Source organism: Acanthochromis polyacanthus, chromosome 3 (genome assembly GCF_021347895.1).
Source record: "Acanthochromis polyacanthus isolate Apoly-LR-REF ecotype Palm Island chromosome 3, KAUST_Apoly_ChrSc, whole genome shotgun sequence".
NCBI lineage: Eukaryota > Metazoa > Chordata > Actinopteri > Pomacentridae > Acanthochromis > Acanthochromis polyacanthus.
This window is the reverse complement of record NC_067115.1, coordinates 25,476,762-25,498,665: the sequence shown is the minus strand read 5'-3', so window position 1 is coordinate 25,498,665 and position 21,904 is coordinate 25,476,762. Positions and strand designations below refer to the sequence as shown.

Here is a 21,904-nt window from a genome sequence, read left to right as displayed (position 1 = left end):
AAACTCTGATGTTTACAACAGTATTTGCAAAATATTATATCAAATACTCACTGAGATTGTTGAAAATGTGTTGCTTGGTTTCAGATTTTTTTTTTTTTGCAATTCTCGGAGATGTTTGAATGACAACAGAGGGCTAAAACGAAAAGACAAGTCTCCTCTGAATGAAGGTTTATGCCGAGAGAGTAAAAAATGAAAAATATGCCCATATTAAGTATTCTTGTTATTGTGGTAATTGGAGAAAACTTCAAAAATCTGTTCTACATGGTTTAGTCTATCTAGCTGCTCTATCAGTTGGGAAAGTTCTCCAAAAATTGCTTTCTTATCACTCTTATGATCAAGTAGTTTCATATTAAAATACCACTAGCTGAGTTTTGTATTAGCAATGTTTTGATTCATTTTTGTTTAAAGAGCAGACTTTCAGTCTGTTATCTTTATTCAAACATTGTGTCAAACTTGAATGTGCTGAAAGAAGGCCAATGGGCACTTTAGAAATTTGTATTTACTTAAAGCTAAAATTTCACAAATATTTATATTTTTTGCTTTAAAAATCTCCATCAAATCATAGATGGTCAGCAGAAATTGTTCTAAAAATGTTATGATTTGAGATTGAAAAATCCTTGCAATGTGTGTTCCCTTGCATAGATTCTCCTATTAGCCTCTGCACATGTGCATAATGTGTTGTGTGCATTTCAGCGGCTGTGCAGCTCCCAGTCCGGCTGGTGGGAGGTCGATCAGGATCAGAGGGCACAGTTGAGGTCTTCCATGCAGGGCAGTGGGGTTCCATATGTGATGACCAGTGGGACAACAGTGATGCAGAGGTGGTGTGTCGACAGCTGGGACTGAGGTGAAGGGGAACCCCCCACAATACATGCACACAAAGACATATTAATATTCATATTAATTCCAACCAATAATTAGCATAAAGGAAATACACTGTGAGTGTGAGAAAGTGAGGAAAAAGTGTGACAGCAAGAGAGGGAAGCTGAGATGAGTTACTGTGGGTGTCCAGCCATCTTTCTCTCCCTCTGTCTCCAAAAGTATGACAAGTATTCTTTCCATTCGGACACACAGAGAGAGGAGTGAGCAGTAAAGAACATCTGGGGGTCAAATAGTGAATCAGGCTCATTGTTCCTGCATGAATCCTAGCACCACTGAGATATGCATATTTAGCAACACTGTACTCTCAAAAAATGTGTTACAAAGTTTATTTTTGCACAAAATAGTGTGACAGTTTCTCAATAACAAATATGAAATACGATAGGTTTGTTCCATATAGTCTGTATCATTTTCAAAGTACACAAACACAGTATCCTATACAGTGTATTTTGTAAGTCTTGCCTAGTCAGAACATCTGTTTTCCGTTACATTAATATTACGGAAGAGCAAACTTTCTGTTCTTCTGTACCCTCTCTTTTCTTTGTAGCGGCTTTGCAAGGGCCTGGCGCCAGGCGCATTTTGGCAAAGGTTCAGGCCGTGTGTGGTTGGACGAGGTGCGTTGTACAGGCAATGAGCTCACTCTGGACCAGTGTCCAAAAGGTGCTTGGGGAGAACACAACTGTCTGCACTCTGAAGATGCAGGAGTGTCCTGCAACCCTCTTACAGGTAGACCAACTCATGTCCCAAACCACCTGAACTACTGACAAAGACATGCAGGTGGAATGCAGAAAGATATTTAGCAAATCAAGATAGGTAATCTCCTTCAGGAATTCACATCTTATCATGGTCCACACACTAGCATGTGCCCATGAGCCTACAAAATTTGTTGTTTGGAACGTACATCTTTCTTACCACAGACATTTTGACCTTTCAAACACAGACTTAACTGATAACATTAACAATAGTTGGTGTATTTATACTTTCTGATGCACATACCCTCCTAAGTATGCACATACAAACGCTAGATCCTTGTTAAAAGGGTGGAAGGTGAAAGCAATACCTTTCTTGCATTAACTTTTAGGATAGTGCATAGTGGCCTGACCTGAAAGTATGCACCAGTGATCAATGGTCAGCCCAAGCAAACAATGTTGAATGAATGGAGTAAGAGTCTGGTGCGTTGCCAGGCAATCGATGTGTGAAGGGAGAAATCTTAAGTACTGACCTCTTGCTACATAAACTGACAGTTCAGTTTGAGCAGGATTCCCCCAACCAACGTTGTACTGATACTGCTGTTGGTCGTTGCTGCATTAGCAGTGTTTTTTCTAAGTGACTGAAATGCAATTTGCAGCTATATTTTGCTGGATTTTTTATGCCATTTTGTGATCAGTTATCATAATTTAGAACCTGCAAAACTCCCAGAAATATCCAACATGATTACAAACGTGTCTTCATGAGAAAGGACATATTTCAGGTTATTATGGACATTGTTTGAGCCATATTGACCATTTTCGAGTAATTTTGGACATGTTTCAAGTTATTTTGGATAATCTTGAGTCACACTGGATAAGTTTCAAATCATTTGGGACACATTTTAGTAATTTAGGACATGTTTTAAGCTATTTTGAATATTATTTAGTCATTTCAGACGAGTCATTTGGGACATTTTCTGCGTCATTTTGACAATCTTTAGGTAATTTAGGGAATATTTTCAGTTATTCTGGATGAGTTTCCAATCATTTGGGACAAAGCTTGACTCATTTTGAACATTTGTTGAGTCAGTTTTACAATGTATTGATTTTAGACAGTTTCTGAGTCCTGCTGTCTTTCTGGATCCATCCTCATATTAATATTCAGACATGTTTAGACACATATATTCAGATATTGCTTTCTCTTCTCTTTGTCTCCAGACGGTACCACTAGGTTGGTTGGAGGAGCAGGGAGCCATGAGGGACGTTTAGAGATCTTCTACCATGGTCAGTGGGGGACAGTGTGCGATGACGGCTGGACAGACTCCAACACACAAGTGGTGTGTCGACAACTTGGTTACCGGTAATATGAAGCATTCATGTACATTCAAGCACATTCACATGAATTCCCATTTACCCTTCTGACTAAGTGAAAAATGGTTTTGATAGTGGATGTGTATCTACATGTCTGCCTCACAGGTTAGGTGAGACTCTCCTTTCTGAAGGGCTAGACATCACCCCAGTCCCACGCTTTGGGGTGGGGTCAGGTCCAATTCTTTTGGATGATGTGAGCTGCACAGGGAAAGAACCTAGCTTATTGCTGTGCAAAAGGAGGGAGTGGCTCCGCCATGACTGCACACATCATGAAGATGTTAACATCGCATGCAGCCCTGAGCGCAGTGGAGAGAGTCTACCAACCAGTAAGACACTTATCTTATCTTACTGTGAAATGTGCTCATGACAATGCCATGAATGGAGAAAGCTCTGTACATTGTGTGTGTGTGGGCAGAAATGTATTGTATGCGCAGATACACAGATGTTTACATATTATCTTAGTCGACGGAAGTCAGCAGGAATCAGTGATTTACTCCTGTTTCCTGCATTGTGAAAGTCAAATCCACAGTGAGCTCTTAGGTTATCATTTATTACCTGTTAGTTGATTGAGTGTAAATGTGTCTTTGTTGTTCTGAAACTATTCAGTGTTAGTAGAGTTACTTTGCTATGGCCTAATTATAGAAGAGTCACCTAGGGGTCAAAAAGGTCAAAGTTTGAGGTCAACCAAAGAAGATGTTTACACCCCTAAAAGGCTTTTGTCCTTTCAATGATGACCTCAGGTTTCTAACATGGTATGGACAGTATACCATAAGGTTTAAGCTTACAACCTATTTATGACAAGCCAATAGGAAAAGAGTTTGTGTTTCCTATAAATGCAGTTACATTGTACTTGAATTTTGGAGAAAAGGGGAGTAAGGTTTTCCCTGTTGCAATGATGTACTTTAGTTTTCCATATTGTTGAAAATAATAAATTCACGGATATCCCAGCAGTGGTTTTGTATCCTATTCTAGGGTAAAACCTCGGGTGAGTAAAATATCCCTGATGACAGTGATCCAAACTGACAAGATTTGATCTGTTTAATCTAGATTATTGCAATATTCAACTGGATTTTGAAAATTATTTATAATTCCTGTTTAAAACAATGTAATTGTTACTAGTTTTAATAGTTTAATAGTTCTAGTAGGAGTGTGTCTAACACTTCTATTTATTTTTAAGATTTATTTCCAGGGCTTTATGCCTTTATTTGATCTGACATTATAGAAAGACAGGAAATGAGGGAGAGAGATCTGCAGAAAATGGCCTGACCGCCCATGAATCAAACCAGGTTTCCACTGCTCATAGCATTTGCACCGGTGTGCACGCTAACCTTTCAGCTCTCAAGTCACTACAGCATTGCTATTTTACCATCTATCTCTGTGATTCAGGGTTGGCATTAATGTGGATTTTAATGACTGTTGTAGCTCATATGGGGTTAGTTCCAGACTGCCATTGACCTTCTAACCCCTATTAGCGGAAGTCTACCAGAGACCTTCTGGTAGTTCCTTTAAGGCTTAGTTGGGGAGTAGAAACTCTCAGGGTTTGCCATCTGGGCCCCTTAACTCTCAAATGACAAGCAGATGAGATCAGGCAAAGTAATTATTCATTTTAAACAAAGTCTCTTTTAAGAAGAACTAATTCAGTCTTTTATTCATAAAAATAATTAACTCATATTATAAAAACTCTATAAAGTATTACAGCTTACTATTATTGTTGGTAACATGAATAGCCTAGAAGTTACAAGGCTGTAGGATCCCAACTTCTTACTTTATGGAATACAAGGAGCAGGAAACTAAATGATTTAGGAGTCTGGGTAATTTGCTATCACTTAATAAAAACAGGTAATGGAGGAGCAACCTGATCTGAAATCTGTTTCTGAGATCTCTGCCCAACTCAGCCTGCAATCAATTAGATCTCATCTTACTCAGAACAGGAAAGGCAACATTTTCCGAGAGACAGACAGATGATGATAATGTCAGGCACGCTAACTCCAGTTAGCACAGCTGTCAGGTGGCTTGTCCAGTCTTATTAACTATGCTGCTTGTAAAGCCATCATGACTAAATGAAGCTACTACAAACCTTTATCTAAACTAAGTCCAGACAGCAAAAGCATTCCTACCATGCATCACTGGTTACAGATTGCCGTGCAATCACATAGCATGGGTTTAGTGTTGCAGTAAAACTGCTCTCCTTACCTTCTGTATAAGAAAAGAGACATGGGTTCAGTGGTGTTAGAACTTGCTGAAAAAATGAGGAAGCACTGAATGGTAGCACCATTTAGCCTCCAGACAACAATAAAGTTGTATAGGGGCAGAGATGGATGAAGCCGACAAGTGGCTCAGATTTCACATCATTCAGTATATAAGTGTTCAGTTCTCCGCTATCTGTCTTGATGTTTAATATCACATATATGACTGTGATAACTCTGGTCAATGTTGCAGAAATGATACAGAGTGTTTCTTTTATATTTTAAGAGATGATAAGTTGGAAGACAGTGACTGTTCTTTGCAGAGAGCACATACAGACTGGAATGGCTGCATGATTTGAAGGGTTTAGGAGGCTTACGTTGTTTGGAAAGAGCCTGAGGGACATTCTCATCTCGCAAACATCCCACCAAAGAATTATGTCACTACTACAAAGCATTTTGTATGTGTGTTTGTTTGTGTTTGAGTGTTTATGTGTGTGCAAATCCCTCATTCCCCCTTCAGCATGCCACAGGCAGATCAGTCTGTGTTGTTTTTTGGAAAAGTTTAAAAAAAAAAAAAAAAAAAAGAAAGAAAGGCAGATAAAGCAGGCAGTGCTTTGGACTCTCTCTCTCATTCTCTTTCTCCATCTGTTGTGAGAGATCATCTCATTAGGACAGTGTCAGATCAGCAATATAACGTGTGTGTGTCCTTGTATTACTTGTGTTGTGGGGACTTAAATCTGTTTACACCATCACATAGTGGGGCTGCATCTCCCATTTGGGGACAAAAAGCAAGTCCACATAAGGACCCTAAATTTTGAGGCAAAGATTTGATTTAATTGGGCTGACATTAGCAAAAGGCCTAGAATTAGGTCGGTATTAATTATGGTTACGACTGGGGAGAAATGAATGTAAATCAGTGTAGCTTGTTCTGACGTGATAGAAACATGTCTCTGTGTGTTAAGAGTGGGGAAAACTGTTTGATTTTTTTAAACAAATGAGGAAACATGAGCATTTCCTCAAGAGCCAACTCAAACTCAGAAGTAAACATTCCCACAGTTAACTCCGCCTACCTTAATTTTTAAGTCCCACTCACACAAACACTCACAAAATGTTTGGATCTTGCACATTATTTACCTTAGTACCAGCTATAGTAAGCCATAATGAATGATTTCACACTAATGTTATTGAAGAATTCCTGCCTATAACATGGTTGTGAAATGTTTGAATATCAAATAATTAACACAGGATATATAACAGCTTTTAAGTAATATATTAGAAATAGACAAAATTTTCATGATCTCTTTCTGTCTTTAGTAGCTTAGTGGCAAACAAAAATGATTGACCCGACCCTTGGCAGGAGTGTAAACGGATCCTGAAACTGTCCACACATGGAAAAGACATTAGTATTCACTTAAATGAAAGTGTGTGTGTGTGTGTGTGTGTGTGTGTGTGTGTGTGTGTGTGTGTGTGTGTGTGTGTGTGTGTGTGTGTGTGTGTGTGTGTGTGTGTGTGTGTGTGTGTGTGTGTGTGTGTGTGTGTGTGTTTGTATGTACATGTCTGGGCATCTGTGTTCAGACAAATGATGGATAGTTTCACTGTAAAAGTCAGACTGATTTGATTAACGGCATGAGTGAGCAGTATTTGAAAGAGCGCATGAACAAGAGAGAAAGTGTGTGAAAAGCAGAGAGCCAATAAAAATAAATACTCTTTTCAAAGATTGACTGGAGTTAAAGAGCTTCCCCGTCTGGATGCATATACAGAGGGAGTGAGGTGGTTTTGTAGAAGAAAACAGACAGGTGTTCCAGCTTTTTCCTTTGTGGAGAACATGCGTATACATGCCCCTATTAACGAGACATGCTAACCTGGAGGATCAGGTTTATTAGGGAATGTGTGTGTAATGTCTTAGAAGCAGTTCTAGACTCCAGGAATTGGGAAACATTAATCAAAAGAAAGACATCTGTGCCAGAAAGGTAAGTCTGTGCAATGTCAATCTAAAATGTGAGTGTGTGTGTGTTCTTCAGGTGTGCCAGTAAGGCTTATGGGAGGAGAAAGCCCACGGGAAGGCCGTGTTGAGCTTTATCTGTCTGGTCAGTGGGGCACCGTCTGCGACGATGGATGGACTGATCATGACGCTGAGGTGGTGTGCCGGCAGTTGGGCTTCAGGTATGTTTGTGTGTACATGCATGTGTGCAGGAATAGTCTTATAGTTTGGGGTAAAAAGGTAAAACAAGTAATTATGGAAGCCCATGAAATACACACAATATAGACAGTGCTGTTGAAGTGGCTAACTTCACACAGACACACAGTATTGATTAATCTGATGATTACTTCTCAATTAACTTTTGGTTTACAAAATTTCAGAAAATAATAAAAGTGCAAATCAAATTTAAAAAACATCAAAGGCTTAGAAATTCTTCTTGCTTGTCTTGCACTCCTGAACATCTCCACCAGTTGCTGAAAATACATGAGGTGACTAAGCATACAGTACACGTGAATGTGCATCAGGACGCTATTGTTTTTCATACTTGACATGTATGTTTGAAGGTTAAACTGTCCCTTTCCAACATGTTTTCATTCTCAGTCTTGCTCAGGCTCAGGATAGGGGGTTACAGGTAAAATGTTAGACAAAAGCTCAATTGAGGCTTATGCCACTGCAAAGCAATCACTCCATGCATACAGTCACTTAAGTGAATCCAGACTGTCAAGAATGTTTGCAAAATCCATCACCACCCCTTAGACTTGGCATCTGCGTTATGCTCAACCCGTATTTTTTTTGTGTCTGTCTTTCATCTCTCCATTTCTCAGTCTTTCTGTTTCTACTTCACACTTCATCACACATGTCTCACATTTTTGGGCTAATATACAATGGAAAAACTACAGTGTGTTTTGAAGAATTGAAAATTGCTAGATTTAATCCATTAATCTTTTAAAACTGCAGCCAAGTTTTTGAACACTTGTTGTGATCCCTGGCATGCTTCCAGCTGCTGTTATTTGTGATTTTATCTCTGCCCTTTTGTAGAGCCAAGAAAAACATCCAATTAAAGGGCACATCAATTCTGCTAAAGGTACATTTGTAGGGACAGAAATGTCGAGGCACAGCAAACAACCTGTGTCCTATTATCTGTCCCTCTGGAGATGCTCTCTCATTTTCTAGAATAATGACAATGGTATGGCAAGGGAACACTGGGCCATAACAAACTGTCTTCATTTTCTCTCTCTTCACTCCTCAGCAAAGGATACTCTTCCCTTAGCCACCTAATTTTCTGTGACACATCTGGGTGTAGATGAAAGCCACATCTGGAGTGCATAAGTGTGAGAAAGTTAGAGGAAGCATGTTAGAGGCGTGTAAAAGCCATGTTAGGATCATCATTCTATCTCACAAAGGGTGTGGTGAAAGGTCATTACATGTGCATCAGGTCCCCATGGCTCAGAGGTTGCTATGATGGTGGTAAAACATCATGTATGCAGACACACATGAGACATTTTAATAGAAATTATGTTCACAGTCAACAGTTTGACCCAGAGTCACGCTGAAGATGGCCCTACATAAAACTGGACTAACACACAAACGCACTCACATATACCAGAGGCTTCAACTAGCTAGCAATGCAGATGAAACAGAACTGGGCAACAAACAAATATGCTAGTGTTCTAAATGAAGCCAAACATGTGAATTGAGTTACTATAAATGTTACTACTGCTCTGTACTGCAACTTCAGCGAACTTCTGAAGCCTTAACTAAGATCCTCGTACTATTTACGATATCTTGAACACAGTAATGCACTTGAAGATGAATTTTCTTCAATTTATTTATTTGTTGAATGAGCAAATGCGGTCAGAACCTCTGCTGTTGACACACCTGTGTCTCTATGTTACAGAAATAATACAGTAGTAGAGTCTTCCCTGCTTGAAAACTCATTGAAAGTTTGTCCTAAAGACACCTACACTACCGTTCAAAAGTTTAGGATCCCCCAGACAATTTCATGTTTTCCATAAAAACTCACACTTTTAATCATGTGCTAAGATAACAGCACAAGGGTTTTCTAATCATCAATTAGCCTTTCAACACCATTAGCTAACACAATGTAGCATTAGAACACAGGAGTGATGGTTGCTGGAAATGTTCCTCTGTACCCCTATGCAGATATTCCATTAAAAATCAGCCATTTCCAGCTAGAATAGTCATTTACCACATTATCAATGTCTAGACTGCATTTCTGATTAATTTTATGTTATCTTCATTGAAAAAAACTGCTTTTCTTTAAAAAATATGGACATTTCTAAGTGACCGCAAACTTTTGAACGGTAATATGTAACTGAACCCCTTCATCTAACCTGTTAACCTTGATTGTATCCTCCTTTTCTGTCCCACAACATTTAAAATGGATGGAGTGACAACAAAGTCCTGTGGAAAATGTGTATCCAAAGTAGAAAGGGAAATATGATGTCTGAGAAAACGCTTACGACCCCTCAATTTTAAACTGCTGTTTTACTATAGCTGCGTGTTGCCACAGAAACACACCAAACAAGCCTGATGTCAGTCTCCAGACATAGCTCCAAGTGACGTGGAGGTTCACCCTCTGCATGCTAAGTACAGCTCGGGGAGCTATTGGAGACACAGATACAACACTAGATGTCTCAGCTAGAGATGTGAGATTCCCAGTGGATAACTGGCGATACAAGACCTGTCACCTACGACACTCCAGAGATGAAACATAAGACCCTCTCTTGCTGTTATCTATCAACTTTAATTAAAGTCACAGTTACAGCCAATGCATACACAACCACAAGCTACAGGCTCATGTCTGTCCGCTATTAGTTAATTAAAGTCAGAGGTGAGATAATGGTACAAATGCTGTTGTTATCAGATTGTAAAGGTTTTCTGGCCCAGTTTGCATCACAGCTCGAGAATGTCAAACCATAACATCGAAACCGACACGTCATCACCACCTATGCTTATACAGAAAAATGTGGCAGCTAAGCTTTTTGGCTCATTGTTTTTTTTTGGTTCGTAATGTATTTAAAGGTAATTCGACCAAAAATTAATAAGAATGTAGAATTTAAAAATATCTAGATAAGCTTTAATCTTTTCACCAAAGAAGTTGCTCATGGCACAGCCACGGCTACATTTCAAATGCTAGATGAAGCTGTAGCTTATTGGCAAAGGGTTAACAATGCTGCAGCTTGTCTTCGAACAAAAACAGAGTTGCAGGAAACCCATTTTTTTCTACCGTTGGCCTCTTCATTTGCTGCCAGTGGAGTTCAGAATTCAATATAAAATTTTTATTACCTATCAGGCTCTGGGTAAAGCCCCTGAGTACATTTTTGAATTGCTGTGTGCGTGATATAACTTAATGTGCATCAGGTCAGCCAAACAGCTTCTCCTGAGTCTTCTCAGAGCTTTGCTTAAAATGAGGGGAGTGTTTGCTGTTTTTGCCTGAAATCTTTGAAGGAAGGCTTTATTTCTCACTAATAAATCAGCCAATTCAATGTTACAATTTCAGATTCATATTAAAAGTCGCTACCGTTTCAGATACTGAGGTAAACATAAGTAAAAGGAATCTCTGTTCACTCTGAATACCAGTTATCCAACATTTAAAAAAAAAAAAAATCATCACAGATATCTTTATAAAGTCATCTGCTCCAGACACTGCAGCCCTCTTGTAAATGTATGTCCATGCTCTTGCATAAAACATTAAATCCACTATTATGTCACACATTAAGCAGGTAATGAGTGCTTTGAAGCAAAGATGTTCTGCTTTAATTTTTGTTGCAGCAGATTTTTACGTTCATATGTCATCAAGAAGTCAAGTCAAGAATGCCAAATTATGTTACTTAGTGGGTTTATAGTTTGTTTTTGGAACCTCCACGCCATTAAAATGATGAGGCCCATTGGCAGGTTTCTGGAATTTGTCCAATCAGATCAAAGTGGATTTTTTGAGGCTCCCAAAGTGCTGAACTCAGGCTCTGCCTAACAGGCAGTATGGGATGAATAAAGATTTTCATTGACTTTAAATTATGTATAGCCACTCGAGGGGAGTCCCAGAATGAAAATATGGAGCTGAATATGGAGTGCAGTATGTTCCCTTTATGTGTTTCTGTTTTGAAAAATTGTGTACAAATAATCCTCACTTTGTTGTTGCAGAATATTTGATTTTGAACTTCTGTGTAAGCTTTGTTTTATTATCTCACACACACACACACACACACACACACACACACACACACACACACACACACACACACACACACACACATATATATATATATAAATTTTTTTTTTATTTTTTTTGCAGTTCTTGCTGTTTCCACGTTTCTTCCAATTGATAAAGCAACGGCAACAAAATGTCTGTCTGTCCTCTCCAGTGGCGTTGCTAAAGCCCGTGTGATGGCATACTTTGGGGAAGGAACAGGGCCGATCCACGTGGACAATGTGAAGTGCAGTGGCGAGGAGCGTTCACTAGCTGACTGTATCAAACAGGTGCCCGGGACACACAACTGTCGCCACAGTGAGGACGCTGGGGTCATTTGTGACTACGGTGAATCCCAGCCTCATAACACTAAAGAGGTCAAAGGTGAGTTAATGAATCAGGTGTTTTTGACTTATTGTTGTTCTGAAAATAAATAGAGCTGCAGTCATTTATATGGAGCTCTAGGGAAAGTAGAACGTGTTTAGTAAACACTTCCAATATGTCAGAAACACTAAAAACCCAAGGAGAAACAAATGGCTATGTAAAGAGGTCAGATTTTTAACAGGAAGTGCTGGACTTCTATGAATGTACATTTCCAGATGGTAAAACAGAGAGAGCTATATTATTGCTTCATTCTGTCTTTCACACATCTGGGCGGACTCACGCAACGATATCTATTACCTCAGCATGTGCTATCGCTGCCATTTCTATTTCAGGAGGGTGTTTTGTCCTTTCATTTGAACATCACATACACACGGACTATGAAAATGATCTTTCATTTATTTAATTTTAGATTTATTACAGGTTCATATGTAGTCCTAAAAGATGAATTTCAAACATTATTGTTTTGAACCAGTCTAAATATGTAATAAGAGCAACATCTGAGCTGAAATGTATGGTTTAGTAATCATCATACCCCCACACACTCTCACATTTACACAAGCAATGCTTCCTCTTTTGTCTCTGTCAGATCCTGTCAACTCAATTTGTGGTCTGCGGCTCATACACACTCGCCAGCGCCGGATCATAGGAGGAGAAAACTCTCTGCGGTAAGCTGGAAGGGACAGCAGGGATTAATAACAGCACAGACAAAGCCTACCAGACTCTTGTTGAATAAAGAACAATGGCCACATTTTCAAGCCAACAAGTCTTAGATGGAAAACAGCTGATTTGAAGCTACAGGAAACGACGCTGCAAATTGAGTGTACAGATAGATATGAAAATACGCTACGTGTGGCTAAGTGAAAGCATGCAGGTAAATATGTGTGAATGTGATGTAGGAATGTGAGGCTGAAATGCGGGCTTGTCATCTAGAATGATTTACACTATTTTACAAGAAGCAGGTGTCTTTCGCCAACACAGAGAAGTCAAAGGAATTCAAGGAGAAAATCCTGCAGTTGTAACTTACATTCTCTCTGGTATACGTTCTGTCCGTCTACATGTGTGGAATGATGTTTAGATTTGCATATCATTTATATACTTCCTTGTGAATGTTGAATTGTATGTATGAGTGTGTGTCCACGTTTAGAGGACATGCTGCATGCTTGTACTTGAAACAGACTCATATAAACTCATTCTGCCAGGTGAGCTAAGGTTTACCATCATCCCATAAATCCAGCACATAAACCATGTTTGGATGTTGCTATTTTGGCTGTTTCTGGCTTTGTTTTTATGAATCAAGGTGCAGTAACCCCCATGTGCGGATTTTATAGCCCAGTAAAATGTCACTCAGTGTCACTCTTAGCATTGTCTGACCCAGTTTTTTCCTGTTAAAATGCGGTTGTGTTTACTACACTCTTAAAAGTAAAAGTGTTTCAAGGAACCTTTTGGAGTTCGTCACAGTTGCTGCTGTGGAGGAACCTTTTGAGTTCAAAAAGCAGAAGACCATTTTTGTGGGGTTTAGGGTTCCATTTTGAAGTCATTATTATAATTTCTAATATTATAGGATTTTGTCTTTTTTCATTTCCAAACATAAAAAAGCAATAATGTAGATGTTCCGAAATAAAAGGAGTGACTATTTTTTGTGACATTATGTAGGTAATTAGACACCTCGGCATTAGTGATGGAAGTCAGCCAAGATTCCAATTTGCCCAAATATGCAATCTCTAAAACTTGCATTTAGTAGGTAACATACCCAACATCACTGAATGGAATTCCATATTTTATAATAATAATTCCTGGATTTTTTTTTAATTGAGAGAAAAGTCCAATTTTTGAAAAATGCTTCATATTATATTTGACTCCATTAATATTAATTAATAGTTCGACAACCCCTAAGCAATCAAGGTTGCTTGAATATCTCCAGAGCTCCTGGATGCTCTTGTAATTCTAAGACAATATGTTTGCATCTTTTTAAAAATTGCTTGGGTATTTATGGGTGTGTACATTTTTGGCTACATGTCTATGTCTGTAGGGGCGGCTGGCCTTGGCAGGCTGCGATTCGTTTGCGAGGTTCTCGGGGAGACGGGAGGTTAGTGTGTGGAGCAACCCTCATTGACACCTGCTGGGTCCTCACCTCAGCACACTGCTTCAAAAGGTAACAAACCAACACACATCAGCCCATACACAAGCATAACGACCTTTTTTTGCTGCATATGTTTGAATTTAGAAGTTTGTTTTTTCATGGAAATGTGACCGTGTCTATATATATATTTATATATATATTAGTCTCTTACTAAACTAGACTTAAAGATGTTTAGCATTAAGTTGAGGTTTTAGTTTGAAATTTGAAATTTGAACTCCCCTTAAACTCATCTACATGACTTGTGTTCACGTGCAGTATTATCAGGTCTGACGGAAGCCTGAGAACCTGAACAATGTTAGCATTAATCAGAGGTGGTTTGGCTGTGGTTGTGGTGCAGGGGGAGGGGAGGCAGGCAATTAGTTCATCTCAACTTGCCCTAGTCTAGGGGCCGGTCAGCTAATGCACACAGTGGAGAAGGAAGTAGAAAGAAAGAAAGTTGAGAGGTGTGAAGGCGTCAGTGATTTAGTCTGCATTTATTGTATATACAGGACATGTTAGACTGTCAGACTATCTTTTAGCTGTGCTACCAGGTTTTCATTCCAACGTTTGGTGGGAGAACCTTTCCTCTTCACAGGCCTCAGCAGCACTACCACTATAAATCCTAATGTTTCCACATTAAAGAGAGGAAGAAGTCATTCACTGAATCTTTTCCAGTGTCATTACTTGAGCCATTCCCAGGCTACTTTCTCAGTCAGGAGTGTTCTTTTTGTTTTTTTTACAGGACCCTCTACTCGCTGATTTAAAACTGCAATCTACTTTGTTGAAATGACACAGACAGGAACTGGGTGATGCAAATAAAGTCCATTTGGGACACAGCAATCAGAGTTTCTAGGAGTCCTTGTGGAGCGATTGGCTAATCAGCAGTGTAATCACAGGTTGACATGAAGCATTTTGCTCTGACTCAGTGGTTATGTAATTTAAAACCACACAGTTGACATGATAATAGCCGTGTCATGTAGCTTCAATTATAATCCTGTCTGTTGTAGATGTCAATTGATAGGCTTGATCCAAACAAAATAATTTATCGTCAGTGTGCACCTATGACTCATCCACTTGGCTTCTTGTATTGGATCAGTTTGAATTATTAGCAGTGCTCGTGGAATGAACTTGTCAGCACTATTGGAGATCAAAGAACATTGTTATGACTGGAATATTCTAAAGACAGCATTGTCTGATACCACTAAGTTGGCATTCATTCAAACTGCTTCTTATTGCATACCAAAATGTCAGACAAATTAGTTGACAGACTATAAAAGTATGGCTTGAATTGCTTTTATTGTTGTAGACATTGTCGTCAGACAAGTGATTACACAGACAACACTGCATGAACCGTTATTCGGCAGATTGTATTTTTACAATTTATTTTATCGAATCCTGAATGTTTTTGAATCTCAAACTTGAATGTTTAGCAAAAAGAAAAGTTTTGACTTTCTCTTAGGAATAAGTAAATGTTTAGAATTAATAGGCAAATTACAAAACTCACAAAAAGTAACTCCAACTGATAGTTGGATAACATTTCTAAATACTTAGTGACCAAAATAGCCATCCTGCTTTTCAATAACTGCCATGAGCCTTACAGCGCTGGAGTCTGCCAGTTTTTTCATCAGTTCATGGTCAAATCTGACTGAAGCTACAACCACAGCCTATTCAAAGAGGTGTGTTGTCTTCCTTTTATAGTAAAACTTTGTAGTAGATACAGTAAAACTCACATTAGAGAAGTTCTTTATAGAAATTAAGTCAAGTAAGGACAGGGACAGGCCATTGTGATGGATAGGGACCACAGCGTTCTTGAATGCACTGAATTTCTTCCTTCACTGTAGCACTGCTTAAATAAAATGTCTTTCAGAAACTGGCAGTAGGTTTGGGAGTTGATTTTCAGTCCATCTTCTGCCCACTACAGCCCATACAAGTGCCCCTCCTCCACCTTGCCGGCGCCTGCTTTAACGTAGTGCCCCGTGTCCATTAGTGATTCATCCACAACCACAGGCATCTCATCCCATCAAGAATCACTTTCATTCCATCTATCCATAAAACCTTTATACAGTCTGTCTTCTGATATTTCTTTGCCCAGTCTCAACACTTCGCCTTGTGAATCTTTTTTAGTGTTGTCCGTGCTTCAGCCTTCTTTACTCTCTCTTGACAGTGATGGTCTTACCTCAATGGTTTACCTACAGTAGTTCAGCTTTTTCAGGATCATTGCATCTGTCTGAAGGCATTTCACAAATTTTGAATTTTCAGTGTCAGTTAAATCCCTTTTAAGGCCCATTTTACCTGAAGTAATGAAGTTGTGCACCAATTACGCACACGTTAATATGAAGTGTTAATCAATTTACTCCACACCCTCCCTAATTACGCAAACACATACAAATGGTGAAAATGATCAAATAATCTAATTAAATAAGCCTTTGGAATTGGAGAACATACTTGACGGCTAATTGTGCGCAAACTGTACAAACTACTTCTCCCCCTGCTTGATCACATATCAGTCGTCACTGCTGCAAACCTGCTATGACAGCTTGGAAAAGAAATTTGCTGCATGCAAGCCAGAGCACGCAGGCCAAGAGAGAGACTTGGACTTCCGACTTTACAGTGTCACCTTTCGTGTACGCAACCCAAAATAGGGCGATGCATACACAAGTACACAGATACGCACAACAAAATTACACCTATGCCTCCACACAATACAGAGAAAATAGATGAACAAGTTGGTACAACTTCAACTTGTTTGCATTTGCAAACAAGTAATGATGATTTAATAGTGATATGTTCAGATACAGCTATCTAACATTATGATCATATTACGTGATTCCTTACACTCGCATTAGTAGGTTCATAAAAATTGACCTCAGGTCAGTGGTCACATGCAGTCAACGTATTAAACCTATTTATACCTTGTAACTATACAGCTGGTGGCTTACAGACATTAGCTGTAACTCTTAACAGTTTTTGAACTGTTTTTAGCAACAACAAGATGCGAAAGGCTCATACTAATCCTGAGAAATTGCCTTTAGCACAGGATCAAGCTTGGTATCTTGTACTCCATTACTGCCATCAGCTATGTATAGTCAGAGTGATTTAGTGTAGATCAAAATGCTTGTGCCTGTGTGAGTGTGTGTGGATGTTTATGTACTTGAAAGGCTGGTTAGCAATGTCTTTGCCCTGCCAGAAACACACTGGCATTTACAAGTCAGGAGATCTTTCCGGAAACACTCTACCGCATGTAACTAGACACAGAGAGTTGGCTCAATCGAAAGGCCTTCACTCCTCTCCTTTTAGTTCTCTTCCCTCCATCTTTGTGTCTGGCTCAGCCTTCTCTTCGCTTTCTTCCCCACTTTTCAAAAAAAGCCAAACATCTCTGACATGTAAACAGAAAGCGAACCAAACAATCAATTACGTGAACCTATGAGTCAGATAAAAACAACAACTCACAGACTGAGTGACAGATCTATTGTTATTATTCCTTATGCATTCTCAGTCCAAGTTTGAATTTGTTTAGCCTTTAGAAGTTTTGCAAGAAGTGTGCGATCCTTTCTTACCAAAGGTGACTCACCCTTTATTATTACATAAACTGTCGTGAGACCAGTGCACTCAGATCTCAGACTGCACTCTTTCACATGACAGACAGGATAAACAAAGTAATACTGAGGACAAAACCTTAAAACCTTAAAATGTGTTCTAAGATTTAGACGCATTCCTTGTAGAGGATTTCACTGCTCAGTGTTACATGCTTGCCTGTTCGCCACCTCTTTCTGAGGTATCTATCAACAGCATGAATTTTATGTCTCCCCAGAGGGATTGTAAATACAAACACACCCTTTATTCCTAATGGCCTCTCGCCATCCTTCCCACTGCAGGTACGGAAACAGCACCAAGCAGTATAAAGTTAGAGTGGGTGACTACCACTCCCTCGTCCCTGAGGAGTATGAAGAGGAGTACGGTGTCGATCAAATTGTCCTCCATCCAAGCTACCACTCCCATAGCAATGATTACGATCTGGCCTTGGTTCGTCTGTCACCGGGGGCGCTGGGCCAGATGCCGGGAGAGTGTGTGTCGTTCAGCCGACACGTCCTTCCCGCATGTCTGCCCATGAGGAAGGAGAGAGTGGTCAAGCAAGCCAGCAACTGTCACATTACCGGCTGGGGTGACACAGGTGAGGATTAGTGTGTGTATTTGAGAGGTGACTGGAGAGCAGTGAGGGGATAATTTCCCCAACATAAGAAATGCAAAATGAAAATAGTGGAAAGAGTTGTACATGTGTTTTGATTCATGAATATTTAACATCCTAACGTCCCAGTATAGGGTAAAATGTCAGGCCTTTGCACTTTTAAATCCTCTCAAATAAAGAACAGTACAGAAAAAACGGACAGATTCAAAAGGATTTGTGGTGCAATCACTTATACAGTTTCCATAAGTTTCATGTTAAATGTTAATTCAAAATATTTCAAAATAAATGCACATGATGTCATAAAAAATAATTTATTGAAAAAAATACAGTGACAGCAGTGACAGCTGGAAATAATCAGATGTCTTCCAGTGTGAGGCGACAGTCATGAATCATTTAGCAATGCAACAGTGTGAAACTGTGAGGCAATGAAGGGAAAAAACACACCAGTTCTGGCTGTGCATTGTGTTAAAGTTGATTACGCATTTGTTAAAGGAAAACACAGAAAGCGATTTTGAAGGTCAACTGCAAAGCTAGAAGAAATTGATCCGTCACCAGTACGTAGTTTTGTTAAACTTCTTTGACTTCATCCTTTGTGTCTGACCAGACACCTGAATGTGTACACAGACACACATCTGTTAGCGATCTTTAAATTACACACTGATGTGATTAATCACAGCAACTGAGTCACAAAGGGCTACAAGAGGTCGATGGACACGCTTATGCAGAAGCATGTACCTCCCACTGAGAGGCGTGACTTGTTTCTCTTAAAGCCACTACAATGAATATGTGATAAAATGAGCATGTTTGCATGGAAGAATGTGTTTTTATTAGTTTTCTTCAGTGAGAAGTGAGTCAACACAGGCTATTCAGTGTTTGTGTGACGTTTGGCAATGGCTATTTGACTTCAGGCCACATGTCTGCTTTGTACAGCTGTTTGTGTTTGGATATCTGTTGCTCTGATGTCACACACGCAAGCAAATTTTACACATGCATACCACCGTAAGCTGCTTAGTTAATAACACTGTGTGGTCATGGAGAGAGTTAGGGGGGGAAAAAAAAACCACCCACCGCTGCAGAGGCCCAGGCTCAGTTTTCAGCAGTGGTTCCCTGTAGCTTCATTGCGTGTTCCAGCTACGCAATTGTGGAAAGCCTGGGCTGATAATGTCCATGCTGCTGCTTATTCTTTGAGGTGCAAGCAGACATCTGCATGCAAGGAAATTGGATTATTCGTTTTTTTTAAAGAGACAGACTGGGAACCACTGCGGAAAGGAGGAAGGCTGCTCTTATACTTTGCCAGAAACCTTGAAATTGATTCATCTATTAGCTAAAGCCCCCTAATGCCTTTAATAAGAATGTGATAAAGGAGATTCTGTCAAGTGGAGTCTTGTGCACACTGCTCAGGCAAGTAAAATTAAAAATATATTTAGCACTAGTTGTGTGCATGTGGAACACTGTTTGCTTCACCGGCACAAATGTCAAAAGCATAGCAATGCTGTGAGCTAAATAATAAAGTCAGAGTGATATCAAGCTCAGAGTAATAATGTTGACAAGCTGATATTTAACAAGTTTAACATTTAGCATCTTAGTGTAGTGTGTTAGCATAGTAACATTTGCTATTCAGCACTAAACCCAAATAATCAGGCGGGTTTTATGTCAATCAAAGTGTTTGCGTAAACAGAAAATGTTGAACTGAGGATGACAGAAGACAAAAAGTTGCAATCATCTGGATGTGTGTGCCAAATGTCGTGGCAATCAATTTAATAATTTTCCAGATTTTTCACTCTGAGCTAAAAATATCAGCGTGCTGGTTACAATTTAAGAAAAGTCAAAATATCACCATTTGTATTAGAAGACACTATCTGGGAATACACAAAAATACATGCCAGATTATGAAATGTTGAGATTGTTGCAGATACAGACATTATACACAAATGTCAGAAGAAAAAAAAATATTTTCAGGCTGCTACGACTTGAATCAGCACCTTTCCCTTCTGACACATAAACTCAGATATCCAGACAAACCTTTCCAAGCTTCTGATTCTAAGTTCTCTTCTTCTTTCAGGCCGCTCATATTCCAAGACCCTGCAGCAGGCCCCTCTCTCTCTACTTCCCCGTCGCCATTGCCAGCAGCATTTCCACGGTGCCTTCACAAGCCGCATGCTCTGCGCCGGCAGCATCCAGTCAGAGAGGCGTGTGGACAGTTGCCGTGGTGACAGCGGCGGTCCGCTGGTGTGTGAGCGTCCAGGTGGGGGCTGGGTGGTGTATGGGGTCACATCCTGGGGTCATGCCTGTAGGACACAACAGTCCCCTGGTGTCTACACTAAAGTCTCCGCTTTCAGCTCCTGGATACGCAAAGTAATTGAACGTGAAGAGAAACAGCGATGAAAGGTGAACAAACTGATGGACTTCTCAGTTAGAATGACTCTCAAGACTGGATCGGCCAGCCGAGAGCTGATACAACGCAGTTTTTTTTAGTCATGAATATCGGATGCCACAATATTGTTGCCTACATTTTCCGGTGTTTTAAGTTACAACCTGACTTTCAAATCAAAGAGACAAAAAGGCAATGATGGACCTTTTTCTCCTGGGAATATTTTATATTATTTGGAGAGAGGAAGTCTTTTCTCTCATCTGAATCAATAGCACTTATTTTAATGATTAAGTAATCTTACAAGCTGAGAGATTTTTGATGGTATTAAATCAAGATTTTGTTGTTGTGACATTGCCTACTGCACAATTTTTTATTCATATAATGTTTTCTGTGCTTTCTTTTGTTATGAAGGTAAACTGTAAGTTATGATATGAAACATGTGATTAAAAATGTTGGAAAGGGACCACAGTGTTAAAAAAATTTTACAGCATACATGCATGCGCTCATGCATTCACAGTAAGTGGTGGAATGGCAATAATTTGTATGCTTGCACTAAGAACCCCTCTTTGGTACTTAATGCACGATATTCAGTCTTTCTGTTTTAAGCACTCTCGTCATATTGACATTTGCCAAAAGTGAAATATGTCTTTAAACCTCATTTCATTTGTGTTTTTATAAAGTGTCTTCATTGTGCTCTTTGTTGTACTTTGTGTGGAGGGCAGATTTCAGGTCTTAGTCATTCTCAGGCTTTTGTAATTCAGTGTTTGTCCTTCACTCACTGCTGCTTGACATTTGCAGACAGAGGAAGGGAATAAGGTATTTCTGAATCAAAGCACAAAACGGTATTTCCAAGTGTTGATTTGTCATAGCGACACTTTGTTAATTTAAGTTCTTATGTCCCGATGAGGCAATTCACTCTGGTCATGCTTGTTGAAACGCAGAAGGGAGACAATCCGGTACACTTGAAAAAACAGACACTACACTGCCTTCTTCTTTTTGGTACTTCTTTTGTGTTATGTTGTAATGTACTGTAACATCTCTTCACAAACTAAACTTTGGTGAAAAGTCTGAGTTTCTTGTGTGTTTAATTTGTATTATCTGAGTCGCGATGGCCATTATCTGTGCATGTACAGATATTTTTGTGTTACTGTTTATGCTTTCTAAATGGTTGCTGCACTTCATGGCACATGTTCTTCCATTCCCATATAGGTGACAACAGCTGGAACAAAAGAGCTCTTTCAGGTTTGTTTCTGACCGCAGACTGTCAAAGTGAGCACCCCCCATGTACCCACGCACAGCCGCACACTGTGTCACTGGTATGTCACACAGTGTCTTCAAGAACAGCAGCCAGTTTCTGAGTTGTCCTACTTTGCAAGGCAAAAAAGACCTGGGGCCAACTGAGACGGAGAGAACCTGCACTGAAACTTGGCAACGCAAAAATATATCTTTCCAGAATTTCGTGTTTTTTTGGTTTCAATCTCCACGTGCTTTAAAACATGCTGAACAATGGAGACTATCTTATGGTGGGATC

The 21,904-nt window shown here is 39.5% G+C and overlaps 1 protein-coding gene across 2 annotated transcripts in view; it reads left to right on the top strand.

Annotated features, from left to right (window-relative positions):
- prss12 (serine protease 12) overlaps positions 1–21,441 on the top strand; it is a 28,439-nt gene extending 6,998 nt beyond the window's left edge. For both annotated transcript variants that reach the window (XM_051945325.1, XM_022216039.2), the window contains 10 exons: positions 694–844; positions 1,424–1,602; positions 2,784–2,925; positions 3,042–3,262; positions 7,144–7,285; positions 11,489–11,697; positions 12,284–12,362; positions 13,727–13,849; positions 17,692–17,987; positions 20,065–21,441. In XM_051945325.1, coding sequence (XP_051801285.1) covers positions 694–844; positions 1,424–1,602; positions 2,784–2,925; positions 3,042–3,262; positions 7,144–7,285; positions 11,489–11,697; positions 12,284–12,362; positions 13,727–13,849; positions 17,692–17,987; positions 20,065–20,387 — 1,865 coding nt within the window. In that variant the 3' untranslated portion in view covers positions 20,388–21,441. The remainder of the gene's footprint in view (positions 1–693; positions 845–1,423; positions 1,603–2,783; positions 2,926–3,041; positions 3,263–7,143; positions 7,286–11,488; positions 11,698–12,283; positions 12,363–13,726; positions 13,850–17,691; positions 17,988–20,064) is intronic.
- The last annotated feature ends 463 nt before the right edge of the window (positions 21,442–21,904 follow it).